General features: G+C 35.0%; 1 protein-coding gene across 1 annotated transcript; it reads right to left on the reverse strand.

Moving 5' to 3' along the window:
• Nucleotides 1–1,682: 1,682 nt before the first annotated feature.
• Nucleotides 1,683–11,394, reverse strand: LOC124444504 (adaptin ear-binding coat-associated protein 1-like). The gene is made up of 8 exons (XM_046995129.1): nt 11,274–11,394; nt 9,535–9,635; nt 7,598–7,702; nt 6,441–6,522; nt 5,759–5,861; nt 3,999–4,041; nt 3,521–3,728; nt 1,683–2,022 (listed from the first exon to the last, which is right to left on the reverse strand). The coding sequence occupies exons 1-8, from the start codon at nt 11,366–11,368 to the stop codon at nt 1,989–1,991; spliced, it is 771 nt and encodes a 256-aa protein (XP_046851085.1). The 5' UTR covers nt 11,369–11,394; the 3' UTR covers nt 1,683–1,988.
• Between the last annotated feature and the right edge of the window lie 7,720 nt (nt 11,395–19,114).

Consider the following 19,114-nt stretch of genomic DNA (forward strand, 5'->3'; position numbering starts at 1 on the left):
CTCTACTTTCTAACTTCATTCTCGGTCATAGATCCTTCTCACATCAACATTATTTCTGTCTTCAGTGTTTTGTTTTTCAAAAAAATATTTGCTGAGTGTTATGTACGATTAAATGTCTAAAATTGAACATCACAAATTTTATCTTTCACTACATGTAGCAGAATAGCAAAATCTAACTGAAAAGCTGCTTGAAACGTGGTTATAAAAGCCTGTAAATTGAAATGCCTAAATTTGTTAATTTGTTGCAATGTTCTGAAAAAATGTCCCAAATCCAGAAACCAGTAATATTCAAGGTTTTGGAATCTGGAGTCCACTGGTATATGACACCATTTTTTTTGTGCATTCGGCGTCTGCTTCTGCGTCTTTCTCCAGCTTCGTTGCTTACTGTGTCTGACTCAACAGCTCCTTATATATAAGACACCAGTTTTGTATTATCATATTTCTGTCGTCTAGTGATGGGCGATACCGCTAATATCGATTCGATACGATACCGATCACTTTTTCTTAAAAGTATCAAGGTATCGATTACTAAAGCGATTACTTTCTCCAATTTCGAAAATAAACGTCTAAGTCACTTGATAAAGATCTGATAATGGATTGCAAAAGTGTGGCCTTATATACTTCAACAATACGACGAAATTTTTATTTTTCTTGTCTTAAATTACAAACTGTCATAACATTATTAGGAGTAACGATAAGTTTTCAGAAGCTGTATAAATTCGAATTGAAAAAATTGGTTACATGTTATTATTCTGAAGGCGAGATCTCGAAGTGTATTGTTTAGTAAAAGTGAATAAAATATTAAAATAATAAAACAGAAAAAAAAACATGTTTGTTAAAACCAATAATGAAAAGGAAGACAAACTTACATAATAATGAAACTTAAAAAGTAATCGAAGTCCTTTTTCGATACCAGGCAGTATCGACTACTTCCGGATTAGGCTCGGTATCGGGCGGTATCGATACCAAGTAATTGGTAATCGCCCATCTACGGTGGCCCACAAGTACAAGCACACTTACAAATAACAGCATACGCGCACAAATTCGAGGATGCACACTTACAAATAACAGCATACGCGCACAAATTCGAGCATGCACACTTACAAATAACAGCATACGCGCACAAATTCCAGAGTGGCCCACAAGTACAAGCACACTTACACATAACAGCATACGCCCACAAATTCGAGAGTGGCCCACAAGTACAAGCACACTTACAACTAACAGCATACGCGCACAAATAAATATTCACATTCATGGCTTATTACATGACGTTTCGTAAAATCGGGCTGCAAAAACCGAAAAGATTGCCGGCGAGAAATATTTCATGATTCACATGTTCACAATAGCAATAAGTCAATAACCCAACGATGTTTTGTCCACAATGTGGAAAAGAAAAGGATGAAAATGCAAATTTCTGCGAGAACTGTGGTGCAAGTGTATCAGAAATTAAACCTTCGGCCTCTAGTCATTCGAATTTGTGCGCGTATGCTGTTATTTGTAAGTGTGCATCCTCGAATTTGTGCGCGTATGCTGTTATTTGTAAGTGTGCATCCTCGAATTCGTGGGCGTATGCTGTTATTTGTAAGTGTGCTTGTACTTGTGGGCCACCGTACCCATCACTACTGTCGTCGACAAACTTAGTAAATCGTCCGATTAAACGTACAAAATACACAAAAATCTCCAGTAATCAAGTTTTAAATGAAAATTGCCACTAAAACATACACTTCTCTAACAGACGTATTTCGATGTACAAAGAAACTGCCATATTACAAACAATGAACTATGACCGATCACAATTAATACAGCCTATTTGATTTATTCCATACATTAAAAAGTTCTCCTCTATTTTCGCTTTCGCAAAGTTGTTCACACTTGGAGAGTTCAGTTTTCAAAAGTAATTAATTAAAGCAGCGACATTATGAGGAAAATGGCATAAGTTGGGCCGAAAAACTATGCCTTGGACACATCGCTCTCAAGATAGTTGTTTAAAATTGCACCCAGGATGCGTCTTGCGAGGACCTAAAAAAGATAAACATTTTTATTTTTATATGCGGAGTGATATATTTTGATGCCCTGCAGTCCGATTGGCTACAGCAGCGGGCAGCTTTTTACGATATCTTGACCGTGATCCAAAAGTGATGATTTTTTCGATGGAGATTACGAAGGGAAATTTAAATTGTTAAAATTTATTAAAAAGCCATGTAAAGTTATTTTATTTAAAGTACTTAAGTAGAAAGAAAATGTTTTCAGATGGTAGTTATCATGGCGAGAGTGAATTTTACCATGCAGACGAAGTCAACTTTGTAGAAAATAATTAAATTTTAGTCTCAACAAGCCACATCGACCATATAACAACATGAATTGCTTTATTATAAAAAAATAAAACGTTGTTTACCGTTTAGGTCAGTCCTTGCTGAAAAAATATCATCTTCGGCCTATTTTGACAGTACGAAAAAAAATTTTTCAGCACGGGCCTTTCAGCCGGTACATAACATATGAATTTCAACGATAATTTAAGGACAAGCAGATATTTCTTAAAAAACATATTGGTTTGTTCGCTGCATGATTTCCACCTTTTTTGTGATCTCACTTTTAATTTTTGGTTATTTTAAAGTCAATGACGTGTCATATGACGTATAAATAACATATTTATTTTTTATTTTTATTATGAAGAAATTCGCGTTGTAAAATGGCCGACGGCCGATGCCACTTGATGTTGAGACTAAAATTGGATTCTTTTCTACAAACTTCGCTTCGTCTGGAGAGTAAAATTCATACTTGCTATGATAACTTTTATCTGAATACACTTTGCCCACTCGTTCACCAATTTATATCGCTTTTAAATCAATTTTAAGAATTTACATTTCACTTCGTAAACAAATATATTGCGAAAAAATATCGCTTCAGCTATCGTAAAAAGCTGCCCGCTCAGGAGTAGTTATCATGCAGCTTTGTCACATGATAACTACTCTCAGGCAGCCAATCAAATTGCTGGAAATAAAAAAATATCATTTTGGACCACTAAATAAAAATAAAAAATGTATGTTATTTACCGGCTGGAAGGTTCGAACTGATGATATTTTTCAGGACCAACCTTCACCGATAAACAACATTTTTATTTTTATGTGGTTTATTAAGACGGTAATTGATTGCTTTCTACGAACGCAAGGACGCCACCTTGAAAGATGGCAAAAAAACAAAACATAAAAGAAAGATTAAAAACTAAACCAATCCTATCACACATTTTAAAAATCAAACCTTAATACAGATTTGAGTGTGCCGTCTGAATACACTTTACTTTCAACTTGAATAATTTACATGGCTTTTAAATCAATTTTAAAAATTTAAATGGTACTTTGTAAACAAATTTTTAACAAACACACTTCTTGATCACGGTCAAGATTTCGTAGAAAGCCGCCGCTTCTGCAGTCAATCAAATTGCAGGACATGAAAAACATCACCTGTCATGTACAATTAAAAATTAAAAGTTTCTCATCATTCATTGCACAAGACTTACGGTTGGTTCGATGAAGATGCCATCGTAAAGTCACTCCAGTCAGAAGGCGTGTTATTCGTCATTAGTGGTATATTTGTGGGCTGAAACGCAGATGAGCCGATGTTGCTGGTCGTATTTGGTTTGCCACTTGTTGCAGAAACTGGTCCAGCAATCCTTGGTACCACATTTCCGCTTGGTGGCGGTGGTAGTACACCTACAGTGGAGTTTCCTACAACGGTGCATCGAACAAAAGTACAGTAAATGAAACAAGAAATAAAAGACGCGCGCACGTACATAAGCCTGGTCCTCACTTGCAAGGAACACTTAGATTTATAATTTGCGATGTTTGCTGTGTTTGCACAAGTCTCAGGCCTAAGGTCGAGCTCAAATCTGTTTGTACAGGCTAATACAAACACGGCTATAGACCAATAAAGGCATGCCTTTTACAAAATGATATAAAAAGCAATATGATTGAAACATATCCATAACTATAGCATACCTGTATATTTCGATTTGTTTGTCGGCGCACTGGCAGTTTTGTTCTACAAAAAGAAAGCTCGTTCATTTGGGGTTCGTGCAATGCAAAAATATTAAAATTTAGGTATCTTTCAAAAACACTCGACGACAGATTTTGAAGACCTTGAATTGCATGCAAAACACAACTGATGCAATAAATCGTCACACGAATATGATCAAAATATAGAAAAGCAGAAAATCTGATGAATCGAAGAATAGTGCGTTTTTATGTAATGCGAGGCATAGCTTACTTAAAAGCTCCGACACTACGAATTAAGACTTTAAGGCGCTGCTTACATGATCCTGGCCAACCGGGATTCAGTGAGGCGTGAAATAATTTCGAGATATTAAAAAGGAGGCAAAACTTCAAGGTTAAAAATTACAATTGTTTGTTAAGCGCCACAAGTCATTCCTTTCGCAATTTTTAAATTAGGCCAAATTGGTTGTGGTAATTTTAAATGCTTTACAAAGTTATTAAACCAGAATATTGTGAAATTGCTCGGGAAGATTTATCTGATAATGAGTAGTGAATCGTTTCAATTTGCCAAAATCATTTATCGCTTGGCTGAATCCAGGCTAACCGCGGGCTAAATTAGCGCCTAAAGACTACAATTTACCTCTACTAGTGAAAAAAGAAGTTAGTACCCTAAATCACATGTTTCTTAGAATTTGACCAAAAAACTAGAACAAAAGGACACTCAAACACCTTCTTTTAATTTAAGAACTTTCACGAAATATTCGTAAGAATCATGTTGATATGGTCTACGCAGTTTAACAAGTGATAAAAACAATATCGCATTCGCATCTCCAACAAAAATATTTTAATCGTGTGCATTGGTTTCTACTGGAAACAGTGGCGGATTACTAATTACGTTACGGGACCTGTGAGCTAAGACAAAAATGAGGACCTTTAATGATATCTATTCTTTCAACTAAATTCAGTCTCTTGACGACGTTTGCACGGCTTGTGTTTGTACAAGCCACAGTGTAAAAGGAGGCTCCCTGCAGTTACTAAGCAGGGGACTGGTGATAATTTGCACGCGCATATTGCGCTAATGTCGAGTGGATTTTTTTCTACATAAACGCATGGCCGCGCTGACTTTGTTGAAAATTTTTTCGTTTTTCCTTCGGTAAATTTTGTTAAAAGTTAAAAGTGGATGTTTATTACTAAAAAATATAACATACGCAAAATAGAAGAAAATCTACAAATAAGTTTTCATGTAGCCGAAATTTCAAATATCTCAAAAAATTATTTATAGAAATCCTTCAATGTTCAACATGTTTCCTGAATGAATAATAACAATCGTCACGCAAAAAATCAGAAAAATTCACGGAACCAAAAAAAAAGATACGGTCAATTCCTTAAAAACTAGACAATAAAAGTGTAAAAGAAAATGAGACATGGTTGCCATAACAACGCAAAAAGTTATCCTATTCAAGCATTTTTAGACTTTACTGACATTCTTGAATATTCCCGCATACTTCATATTTCCAAAGTTTCAGTGTGTGTGATCAAAATAATGTTGTAAAGTGAAGGCTACCTGAAACACCCGAATCTCGGGTGAATTGTAGGAGCCTCCTTAAGCCTTCTTAACTCACTACATGAGTAATCACCTATTGATTGCAGTTGTCATTGCAATATACATTGTTTTAAGAATAAAATAGTGATAGCTTTTTTCAACAGTAGCTACAAGTGAATAATCGGTTTTGTTTGTTTCAATTTTTTAGAAAAACTAAACATACCCCAAAATTTATTCTTATTGTTTGACCTTCTTTAAAACCAAGATCTAACTTAGGAGCATTCACTGTCTCTGAATCAGCGTGATCTTTCTCTTGCTTAAGTTGCCTAAAAAAACACACAAAATAACTAATGTTACTACATATGAACTGCAATTGGTAATTCATTAATCATTAACACCTCTATCATATGTAATTGTACGCATGATTATGCAGCCACTGTTCGAATTTTTTCTTAATCTATATCATAAAACCATACATTTTGTACGGGTAAACGCACGCAATATTGAAGAAAAGCTTGTCTTCGCATATCTAATTCAAAAAGCTTTTGTGAAATGAGTTATTTTCAGCTTGGTAGTGTATCTTCAGTAAATTTTGCTTGTATCTCGTGTCTTAAAGTTCTTTCTGCCAAAAATGTTAAAAAGTTCGTAAAAGATGATATCAGAACAGAGTTGGAAGACGTTCCTGGGAGCAGCTTGAATAATGCAGTATAATTTATGCGACAGTTGAAAACGGATGTGACATAGGAGGAAAGGAGAGAATCTTTTCTTCAATACATTGCATAGACCACTGGCATAGACCGATACGACAAGTATGGGCTTATGAAAGGCAACGATTTTGCGATGACAAAAAAAACCATAAAAAATATTAATCTAAACGAATATGTAAAAAAACAAGGTTCACGTACTTAAAATGATCTTGTAGTGAAACATTGAAATCAAACGAGTCTCCTCGATCTTGAAAACCTATTCCGATAAAAGCATGACGGCCTAGAAAAAAACTATCGGTTAAAAAAAAAATAATAGAAAGTAAAAACGATGAATTCACCGAAAAATCTATTCACTGAACAAAACAAATAGATTATTAGTTAAATAGCGATGTTCACTACGTATATACTATATACATAATACTTTATATGTTACATGTTAAGATATTTTATTTCAAAACACTTCCACGAACAGTACATGTTCGTTAGCGAAATAAAGAGCTATCAATGCAGCTACATGAATATAAATAATGGACTTTGGTATAAGGCTTATGTCTACTTCTATATATTAGGGTTGTGTTTTAAACCGAAGGCCAACTACGTTTTCACTAGCCAATAATGTTCCTTGATAACATGCATTAACAACCAATGTATACAGGGTGTTGCTAAAAAAGCCCCCACAAGTTAAGATATTTTACATCAAAAACAGGCCAAAAAGGCAAATAATTGCACGCACAGTGTTAATATGATCCAATTTGTAGGTCATAGCAGAAAGTGCTGCAAAGCTTCCTTTTAGCAGGCAATGCAAAGATACAACGACGAAGAAAGAGGTACGAGCCGAAAAAGGCAAGAATAAGATGAAAAAATATTGTATTGTTGGTTTTATTCGTAATAATGCATGGAATTCTTGGCAAGTATCAAATTTTCAAATAAAATGAATTATTAACGTTGTTTAAAAATTTGTACTGTATAGAAGTTAAACTTCAGGGAGCACAGCATGATGCATTCGCTCCTGATAGCTACTTAAGCCTGCATACTTTCGTGTACGAGAAAGCTGATGTTTTTACAGGAAGCAAATAGTAAATAAGTGAAGGGAAATCATTCATTTAGAGTAACAAAAATAAAACAAAAAATACATAGTTGCAAAAAAAATTATACGATGGTCACGACATCACATCGCATGTACATAATCTCGTCGATAGACAGGGAAACTGTCTTCAGCACTTTAATCAAAAATGTAATTCTCGAACACTCCTTAACACTTCTTGCATGCACCCCTTAAACTTGAACACCACTCAAACTTGAACATCCTTTTCGTTTCATGAAAACTAAATAATCGATATCGTGTTAAAACATACCACCATCATCCTGAATTCTCAAGACGAAATATCGGCTGCTATCTAAGACGGACTCAACAGCAATACCAGGATGAGCATCAACTGGACATTTGGCAAACAACTCGCCTAAACATTACAATTAAGAGAAGAAGTTTATACCCGATTAAAATGTATTTTGTGTGTCGAGAAAAGTACATTAGCTATACATCTAGTGAACTAAAATGTGTGTCGAAAAAAGTTAACATTGAGGAAACGAGCGAAGATCTACGGTATAGGTCAAGATAAACATTTGAAATTTCAAAGACTTTTTAACATCGCCGTTGGTTAGAAATTTCTAAAGAATATTTGAGGCAGGGTACTTCAAATAAGATTTGCTCTGAAGTATTTTAAAATGGAAATATATTTTCAGTAATGTATTCCGATAGAACATCGATCCGCTGGTGGGGAAAACGTCGCTAAATATATGAGTGGGGAAAATTTTGGAAAAATATTTAGAGATGGACATTGTAGCTACAATATATTGTGGAAAAAAGGGGGTGGGGGTGGAGTGTTCATTAATCTAAAATTTGCCATTTTAAAGTCCGATGAAATCCTTTCAAATCGTCGCATAAAGTTCAGCGCGAAATATTTTTTCGGAGTAATAAAATTCATATAATTAATATAAGCTCCCCAAATTATCAAGCTTGATGAGCAACTGCAAATGATGATCATTTTTAACAGCTGTTGGCACGACCCTGGATCACTGGGATAACGAAGTAGTTTTGTTACTTGCTACATCATAAACATTATTGCCAGATCAGTTTTTCCAAAATCAAATAAGCAACCTCACAATTCTTTCCCCGAGAAGTACTTTCGAAATTGGCTTGCTCCAAAAAATCACACAAATAAAAGGCAATTGGAACACATACGTATAGGGTTAAAATATTGCACACGTTCTTCAAACTAACAAAGTTTAAAGGAGTTTAGTCAATACCCGCACGAACGCCCAGTTTCCAATCTGGATCATCTCGTTTTTTTCATTTTTAATTGCAAATTTTAAAGCCCTTCGGTCATTCAAATTTTTGGACTGTTCCTAAGTGATTATCATCTTTTAAACAGTATCGATCTTCGATGTGTGCTCAGTGAACGAATTTGTATTGTTGTTCAAGGTAGAGGCCTTAAATGTTGAAACAACAGCTTTAAACGACGCTAGCAAAACCTCAAGGCCCCCTCGTGTATTCGAGGGTTCGTACTTGCGCAAAAAATTCGTGTGCAAAAACTTAAACTTATTAACTTAAGACGAAAAACACAAAATGATCTGAGATTTGGAAGATGGATAAGCGTTCGCGTATGGTTTGATTAATTACCGTGAACAAAGTGTGCCATATTTTTATCCTACGCATGAGTTCCATTGCTTTTTATTGATGACAGTTATTGGCAAGCCATTTCAATCATGCTTCTAAAACCAAAAGACAATAACCCAATTCTCATCCTAAACTTGGTTGCAACAACGTAAGATAAGTAAGATAAAGCCATCAGTACACATCTTTTTCACCGAGGTTTTTGCCAAATTTGCCGTGTTAATTTAGCAGCATATTACTGGGGATGTGATGTTACAAATAATTCAGGTACTAGTATTTTTATATTGGCAGTGTAACATTTTCAATTTTGAACACCAAAAATTCACAAAAACCACACTTCAGAATTATAAAATACATTGTGAAAGTATTTAGAACTGCCTAAACTATCTAAATGGGTCAATGAGAAAAGTGCTTCTTCAAAATCGTCCTTTGAAGAACTGGATTATGTAGCTATTTTAAAACAGAACATGCAGCCATTTTCAAAAAGTAAATGTTTCCAAACTCAACTATTTACATTAAAATAACTATTTCCTTTCATTTTGTTTTTAACTTGCTTGAGGTAACCAACTTCTTGATTCAAATTGCCTAAATCATGAATAAGTAACATGTTATACGCACCATTAGTGTTATCTTCAAGTTTTACATAAAGTTCGTTTCCTTTAGAACAAACACGCATTCTTCCTGTCCAATCAGGTTGATCTAATTTCCAATCAGCAGCTCTATAATCAAAATAAACATTAATAATACAAATATAATTAGGGTCATTATTAGCAGATGACATTATGAGGGTAAAATTTTGACAAGAACAAAGCTGACCAGTTTGGCCATATATGCCAATTTCTTAGTAAGATTTTGTCTAAAACCAAAGGCCTGTTCATATGAGCTGGGTTGGCCACTTTGCCAGGCTAGCTCACTTTGCCAAGCCAGTTTATTATTTAATTCACATGAGGCAGGGTGGCCTGGCGAATACATAAATAATTAATCAAGCACGCATGATGTTTCACTTAACTTTTATAAGCTGAAAGAAACTCAATGACGTTCCGCATCATTCTATGGTCCACCAAAAAATATTCTTCTGCTTGCCTACCATATTTCATCAAATTGAATTTCACAAGCATGTGCACTAGTACGATGTTTGGCCCAGCATGCCAAGCTAGCCCGCCTTGTGCATTCACATGAACCTATTTAGGCCAAGATCCTACCTAGCTCAAGCAAGATCCCCGGCAAAACAAGCCAGTCCGCCTCTCAAATGAATCAAAATTAGAAATTACATGCAAATACTAAAAGAGGCGAGATTTTGTAAATCATGGCATAGCACGGTAAAGTGGGCAACCCAGCTCATATGAAAAGACCCCTAAGCTTAGACTCCACCACTTGCTTTATATATTTGCAAAGTTGCAAAGAGGAGTGAATGTTTATGCACATCTAACAGAATCTGGTAAAAAACTTTCATATATGGTCACAATGGTGCTGACTAAAGTCACCAAGAAACGAAACTGCTTGGGAGTTATTTACTAGTAACAAAAGAAAATCAAGAATATCGCATTTATGGTAGGAAGACCAGAGTTCACATCATAAAAATGGGAGCTTAATCTAAATATGTTCGTAATCACCACAAATAAAAAGAAGGCCTTGTATTTGGGTTCATATTAACAGTGAAACAAAGTGCTTTTGTGTATGGTAACATGACTGTGAAAATCTAGATTATCAAGGGGCTTAAAATGATACTAGGGAATTTCTAGTGAGCATTCAAAGTCACTTTAGTTGGCAATAATAATCAACAAACTTTCATTTTTAGCCATAACGAAAGGAATTTCACTTGGGGTTTTTTAAATGGCACAAGTAACAAAATTAACTAATCAAGCAGGAGTGGACATGTCATTTTTAACTTTTTTGTTTGATATTGTATTAGGTGCAGAAATAAACATATGCTACAGTCTGCTTTAGAATAAATTAGTTCATTCAAAAGTAGAAGTAGTTCAGTCAAAATACTCAAGACTCTTTAAAATGACGGCAAGGCACGTTGATAATAAATGATAAAATAATGCGGTATGGTTAATTAAATATAAAATTAAAGAATTAGAACTATTTGGCATAATTTAACGCGAATGTAACGAGAGGTAAGGACTACCGAATGTCACGAAGAATCAAAAAATATATATAATTATGGAGGAAAAATGAATATTTTGTTATCCGTAACGACATTTTTTAACAAGGCTAAAGTGTGATGTTTAACTGACGGCGGAAATTGACATTCATTTTAACTATAAACGTAAATTAACAAAGACATACAAATAAAACATTACATATTCGTTACATGAACAGCAATTATTTAAACCTACAGTATCGATACATACCTGTAACCTCTGTTTGTACTCCTGGGCGGTATTCGAAAAACAAAAACTTCGTTTTTGACACATAAAATTCTCTCGTATTCATTGACATCGGCCATTTTGCTCAAGCATTTCCGTTTTTACTTTTTGCGAGTCCACGATTTAATCTCGTACACGCGTCATCAACACATCTATCCATTGTTTTGTAATAAAGATCACAGCCCACGTTCTGATTGGTTCGTCAAATCCCAGGGCTCTTAAAAATTGAATGCAACATTTGTCTGTTTTATAATTTTTTTGCATTGTTGAAAAACTCCAGGGACAACTTGTTTTGTTGCACATTCGCAAAAACTTGGCATATGCTGCTGTTATGACTGTTGCTGCATTTCAACAACCACGTTTCTTTGATTTCTTGTATGGGTTTCTTCATTCTTTTCTTTAACTCCAACTCTTTACTTCTTTTCCCTTCTTCTTTTGTTTATTGCCACTTCCTGTTCCTTGTTTGCATTTCCCTTTCTTTGAAGTATTCTAAACAACTGTTTCTTTATTGTTTAATTGATATATTTTCCTTTTCTCTTTTTCAGCAAGACTTCCCATAAACCGTTTCCTTACATCTTCTGCTGTAGTCTTTTCGTTTCAGTAAGCCTTTGGTTCTTTTTATTTTCTGCAGCCAATAAGTAAGTTTATGATTAGAGGACGTTTGGTGAATTTCTACTGGCTAACTAAAAAATACACCTGATTCATGTTGGGAATCACCGATTGTCAAATGATGCTGAGTTATCAGTTAAGCTAAGAACAAGGTAAAGCTATTTTTTGTTACATTAAATCAGTATTACAAATTAAGTTCATATGTTAATTTGATTTGGTACTTTAGTAAATTTTCTTATTATAAACAAAGTGGTACTAAAAACTTATATCATTGCGCAATTATTGCAATGTACTAGTTCATTTTTGTACTCTAATCGTATATATGACAACCAAAATTAGCTATTTTTAAGGATAATTGCAAGGAATTTTGCAAAGATATTAAGAAATTTGGGCAAGGAAATTTACTCAGAAAGAAGATTTTTTAGAGTCCGAACAAGAAATTTGACATAGCCATTGTGGAAGCTCTGGAAATAATGCATGCTTTCTTGGCAAGTGACGTTTGTTTTGACTTGTTGGAAGGGGTACTGTCAAAAAAATGGGCCACACGCTTTGTAGCAAATTTTACAGGTAGTCTGTATCTTTGAAAGCTGTGCAAAATACACACAATCCACTTAAAATAACACGTTTCATAACAATTGTGCATGTCTATGCATGTCTATATTGAGTTAGCCTTCCAGTTGTTGTAGAGTTCATTGTGTAGAGTTCACTGGTGCCATGCTAATTTCTAGTGTTTCCACTCCATTATTGATATTATTTCATTTCCATTTATTTACAAAGCAAACTTGATTTATTTCACAGTTTGAATTAAATATTTTTTTAACAGTTCAATTGTAGTTTTGTTTCAGTTTTGTTTTGTTTAAGTTTTGCTTTTTTTCCAAATCTGTTCAGTTTTCCAAAAATAAACTGAATCAATCAAATGCCATGGCCTACGAGTGCCATAGCCTGTGATTAGCATCAAATATTAAATTATCTGTTTAACTAAATGACATGAAGTACAGAGTCAATATTTGGACAAGGGGTATATTTTCGAATTTTGATTATTTATATTTATTTATACTTTGAAATTGCTACCATTGCGAAGGCTGTTTCTCGAAACTATGTCAAAACAAAACTTCAAAGAGGATTTTGCAAAGTTTAAGGAGCGAATCTCAAAAAAGAGAAGAAAAGAAGAAAAAACTTCCAAGTCGGACATGGACTATATCACAGTTCAAAGATTGTCGTCTCATGTCAAAGGAAGGTATCAAAAATACGCAAGGATTGGGCCATTAGCAAGTGTTCCTTTTGGTGGAGAACAAACAATCCAAAATATTAAAGAGGCATGCAAGCGCTATTTCAACATGGAAGACGGGTTGTGCTGGATCATCTAGCTGGGGAGAGAGGGCCATCTTGAACTGAATCAGTTCAGGATAAATAATTGGAAGGTAATCCATGTTCCTTTTATTGAGGGAAGTGATGAGAGCCATTTGTGTCATGAAAAGCCAATAGAAATCAGTTTCAATCAACGGTGGAAATCTCATGAGACCCCAACGAAAAAGCCTTCATCAACAAACGCGTTTGTTCTACGTGGTCCTTTCGGTTTTCCAATTCCACCTCGTGATTGCAGTCCTTCTGGGTCAGCTTCTCCCATTACAGCGTAAACTAAGTCGCGTGAAACATTGAGCCCATGCCCCTCTCTTACCTTTTGCTGCATTGCCTGATAACCTAGAAGAACGCCAGGACCGTTCAACTCCTTTTTGACAGCTGTTTTAACGTCTTCCAATGCAATGTCGTGTATTAAATATTAAAATGTTGAAGCCTGCGACTTAAAGTGCGAAAGCTCCATGCATACATGGGATACTCTGCAGACATATAGTCTAGTGTCTCTTTTCGTTTTAAATTTCGCTGTACATATTTTTCAAGATCATGTCTCATCTCTTCATCATTTTCCCAATCAGGGGCCGGTTGTATAAAGCTCTTAACTACTTGTTAACTACACTTTTTGCAGTTAAAAAGTAGTTAAATTTAACCACGCGGTTAAGTCGGTTGTATAAAAAAGTAGTTAGCGCTAACTGCAGTACGTTAAAAGGTAGTTAAAGTTAACTATGCTATGGAGCATAGTTAACTTTTCAAAAAACAGTTAAATATGGGGGCTTAGCTTCTCAAAGACAATTATGGGCGAGATGTTGTTGATCAACAAGGTTTTACCTTGAGTTTTTAATCACATATGTATCTTCCATGGCAAAGGCTTTTAGAATAAGAGCTTTATGGATGGTGTACTACTTTCGTCAGTGCTGTAAACATCCCAAGTTTTGCTGACGAAAAACAGCCTACAACTTATCTTTTGTTGTCATTTTTCTTGATCTTGAAGAGATTTTTCTTGATTTTGAAGTCATTTTATAGTTCACTTGCCCGCCATTACAAAGCATAAATTGATTAAACTTTATGTCATTTAACGTAAACAACACTCCACACGCAATTTCCACGCAAGTTAACTACGCAGTTACTTAACTATCCGACAAATTACGTTTTGTGCAACGCAGTTAAGTCGAGCAGTTAAGTTACTACAGTTAAGGAGTTAACTACGGTAGTTAACGTTAACTATAGTTAAAGTTAACTACGTTTTTATACAACCGGCCCCTGAGATTTTAATGCGTTCCGCCATGTTTATAAAGTATAGAGCCCCACTCCATGTAATATGGCAATATAGGGTTTATGAGGCAGGGCTGCCACTCGTAGGGGAAATACCCCACAGTAGGGGGATTTAGTGGTTTGTTGGTGGTAGGGGAACCTACGGGGAAAACTGTAAAATGTAGGGGATTGTAGGGAGAAAAGAAAATCGTTTATAAATGAGAATGTCTATTCTAATTTTTGCCAAAATACCCTTTCTACTTGTGTTCTCACTATTTAAGAAGTGATTGTAACAGAAACTCTTTGTTGGAACATTTTGTGACCATATATGGCAATAGAAGATTAGCAATTTAGCCTAAACACAATGTGTCATTTCTGTCTTTTGCGTGTCTTTACGTCACAACGTCTTACGCCAAATTACTAATTTTGTAGTGCAGATGTTTTTCAATTTTTTTTTGTATTCACTTTTTTACAAACGGACTAAAAAGTTCAGTGGTCTGACCCAGCATAGGTATATAATAGGGAATACGTTGTTGCTTAGGGGAAAGTAGGAGAAAACAAGGAAAATCGTCGTAGGGGAGGTAGGGGAATATAAAGTTTTGGTAGGTGAAATGTGCATATACGGAGTGGCAGCACTGTTATGAGGTAAGAATTACAGTGAATTGTGGTCTATGGCACTTATGGGCCATGGCATTTGATTGATTCAGTTTATTTTTGGAAAACTGAACGGATTTGGAAAAAAAGCAAAACTTAAACAAAACTTGAGAAAAGAAAAGGATGTAGGCTCAGCAGTACTTACAAGCAAAAAAGTAAAATTTCACAACACCACAGCACTACGAATAGCTAATAATTGTCGGCGGTACTGCTCAAGTGCGAATAACGACAGTTAATTTGTCTCCGACTGAATGAAGTGATCCCAGTTGCCCAGATAATATAGAACGATGAATGCGTTCATAGTTTAAAGCTGAAAAAAGTTAATTGTTTTCATCTTTTCTTACAGAATATGCAACAACCACAAACATTAATCAAGTTGGGGTTTCAACTTTTCTTAGGCAATGAATAAGACAAAGCTATATCCGGTTTCCACAAGGTCTTGAATTTTCCGTACAATGAAACGGAAAACTTTAAAGTAGAACAAGCGATAGCAAATATGGCATTGGGAATTCTTTACAGATTAAAATGCAACGATGAAAAATCAATTGATCATTTAGACAAAGCTCTGGATATTTCAATGAAACAAGATGATTTAGATATGAAAGCTGAGGCCCACATGGGCTTTGCACATATTTGTAAATGGAAGAGCGATTGGGAAAATGCTATTAAGCATTACGAAGAAAGTTTGAATTTCGCCAACAAAGGACACGACAAACTTCAACTATCTAAAGCATATTTTGAGCTGGGACACATCTTCATTTGTAGCAAAGATGAAGAAACATCCGTTTATCTAAATAAAAGTGTTGAAATTTCAAGTGAGTGTCATGATACCTTAAGCTAAGCTAAGGCACTTGTTGGCTTAGGAATTATTTATAGTCGTAAAAATGCTTCGAGTAATTCAACAAAGTATATCACACTACTAAAGTATTACAAAACAGCATTGACTATAGCGAAAAAAGAGCAACGTGAACGTCTAGTAGTCAAAGCTTATTTTGGGTTAGCTCATGCACATAAAATGAATGGCTACCATGAACAAGCGTTATAGAATTTAAAGCAAGGTTTGAGAATTACACAAGAAATTCCAGAAAACAGCAGCGAAGGCAGTACCTTAGTACTGCCTTAGAAAGTATTAATTATGACAACAAAAATTTTTGGAAAATTGCATTAGAATGTATGGGAAAAGTATTGAATCAAGAAAAAGAAGAGAATGAAAGAACTTAGGATTTATTACAAGCATATTTTGAGCTGGGAGACATTTATAACTTTAAGGGTGACGGTCAAATTTCAATCGACTACATGAAGAAAGTTTTGAAAAGGTCACGTGAGCTTGAGAAAGAAGATTTGGAAGCTAGTGCACTGAAAATGTTGGGATATTTTTTTCAATGGGAAAATGACTGGAATAACGCACTTGAATATTGTGAAGAAAGCTTAGGTATAGCAATAAAAAGAGACAATATTGGTGAAATAGCTCAAGCTTGCATTGATTTGGGAAATATTTATTTGCATCTGTCAGCAAAGGGACGAAATCAGAGGAACGAAAACGGTAAGGTCGTTAGGATCAATAGAAATATCACATTAAGTAAAAGAAAATGTATTTTCTATTTTTAATTAAAAAACATTATAAAGATTGATCTAAGACTGGTTGAAATTCTGGTCATTGTTTGACAATAACATTCACAATGATCCAGACATCCAGTGCCGTAGCTAGCCACGATAATTTTTGTTGAGGGGGGGGGGGTAATATTCATATATGCATGTTATAATCTCCAGAAAACCATTGATTTTAACGAGATTGTGGCCTTGCTGAGTGATAGTGAACATCTTTATGTAAATAGTCAACTAAACGTCTTCATGAAACTTTTACTCATTAATTAATTTGCATTTAAATTGTAGGTATCAGGTAAACGATAACCGCGACGACCAATCCAAACAAACAGATAACGACGAAGCAATAAAGTTTTTTGAAAGAGCAATAGTCGTTCTAAACGAAAACAATGAATTCAATGATATCAAAAGAGAAGCGCATCAACGTTTTGGGGGACATTTTCGCAAATAAATTCATGTATGAAGAAGCGGCCAAAAACTACGAAAATGCACAAAGCCTTTTTATAAATTTGCCAACTAACGAGGCGGAAATCCTTTGCTATTTGTGGTTAGGTTGCTGCCCTAAATGAGAAACATCCAGACTCCAATGATTATTATAAACAGGCAAAACGTCTCTCCATCGCGAATGGAAGAAAACAATTGAAAATAAACGCATATCTTGGACTAGAAATTGGATTTTACAATATAAAGGACTACGAATCCTTTGCCCATTATATTGTGAAAGTCTTATCTGAAGTAGAGCCGAGCAATCGAGCTCATGTTTTAGAATTCATTGGAAATATTTTTTATCAAAATGGTAATTATATAAAAGCAGGCGAGTCATATGCTGAGACGCTTGGCATTTCACTTCAGCTTGGTAAAACGCGGGGATTCAAATTTTGTTTAAAGCTTTTCGACGCATACCATCAGTTAAATGAAGTCGAAAGACCAGATGAATATTTGCATAGAGGGAGCGAAATTGCAAAAGAAATAGCCAATGAGCGAATGATTACGGAAATTCATAAAAATTTGGTAAAATTGCACGGGCGAATAATTGCAAATACTGTAAAGCAACTGGATCGAGAAGAGAGGGCTGAGGAGATTGCGAGAAAAGCAGAGGAATATGCAGAAAGAGCTAGGACTATGGGCGATTAAATGCGCAATGAAGACAGGCTTGAAAGTTATATCCATGAATTGGGATTGACATACATAGAGATCGCGTTACTTGCTTGGGAAAAATTTAATTTTCGGAAAGCGGAATCACCTTACAGTAACTTACTAAAACTCCTTGAAGTGGAAAGTTGTGATCAGCTTTTATTCGAAAAAGCTTTAACAGGTTTATTATATGTACATTTAAGTTTGGGGAGCAAGAAAAAGCACTTGAATACGTGCAAAAGGTGTTAAAATTTGCAGAAGAGAGAAAGAAATCATCAGAAGAAGGTATAGAACGACAATGCATGGGGAAATATTTCTGTGATATACTTTTCTTTTAATATTAAGCCCTAAAAAATACACAATATTAACTTTTACACACAACAAGCATAATTTAATTAGTTTTCTAAACTCCAAGACCAACTCTTAAAATAAAATTTTTTTACATCTCATTTTTTACATGCAGAGGAGAATAAAGAGAATGTAAGTGATTTTGAGCCAAATGAAAATGAAACAAACGTTGAACCAATAACAGGTAGATCTCTTTCTTTTTTTTTCAATTTACTGCAATGATTGTACAATTTAAAGCTATCTTAAGGTAATTTTTTGGTTTAAAGATGAAAAGTTAGACGAACTGATAAAAGATACATCACGAGCAGGGATGTTAACCACTAATAAGATCCTTGCTGTTAAAAAATATGTCAGTGATATCCTACCAACTTACGTGTATGATCGACAAATATGGTGCATAAACCATTTGACGACAGAGTTCAAGCAGCCATGACCGAATAGGTCAAATCGTCACTCTGCGACTGCCTGACGGCGGACAGCGCAGAGAAAACGCATGGAAAAGTCGACTTTATGGGAGAAGCCGACACGGAAAAGCTTAATCTTGTGAAATGTGAAGTATGTAAGAATTCATCGACCGCAACTCCTGCAAGATTGAATAAAGATTTAGCAGTATACATTGATTGGATCGGTCAAATAACTTGCGGCAACGTTGGAGGAACGTGTTTTCTTGTAGCGGACAAGTTGGTTATAACAAACTATCACGTTTACAGAATGATTAAGAAAGAAAAAGCAAGGAACACTAAATTCCGCGAATCATCGTTAACTTTGATTATTTTTCAAGGAAACAGAGTGTGATGAACGCTGTATTCGTTGATGAAAATAATGATCCGAATATAGAGAACGCGTATTTAGATTACAAATTCTTCAAA

This window comes from Xenia sp. Carnegie-2017, unplaced genomic scaffold (assembly GCF_021976095.1).
Source record: "Xenia sp. Carnegie-2017 unplaced genomic scaffold, XeniaSp_v1 HiC_scaffold_21, whole genome shotgun sequence".
NCBI classification, from domain to species: Eukaryota; Metazoa; Cnidaria; class Anthozoa; order Malacalcyonacea; family Xeniidae; genus Xenia; species Xenia sp. Carnegie-2017.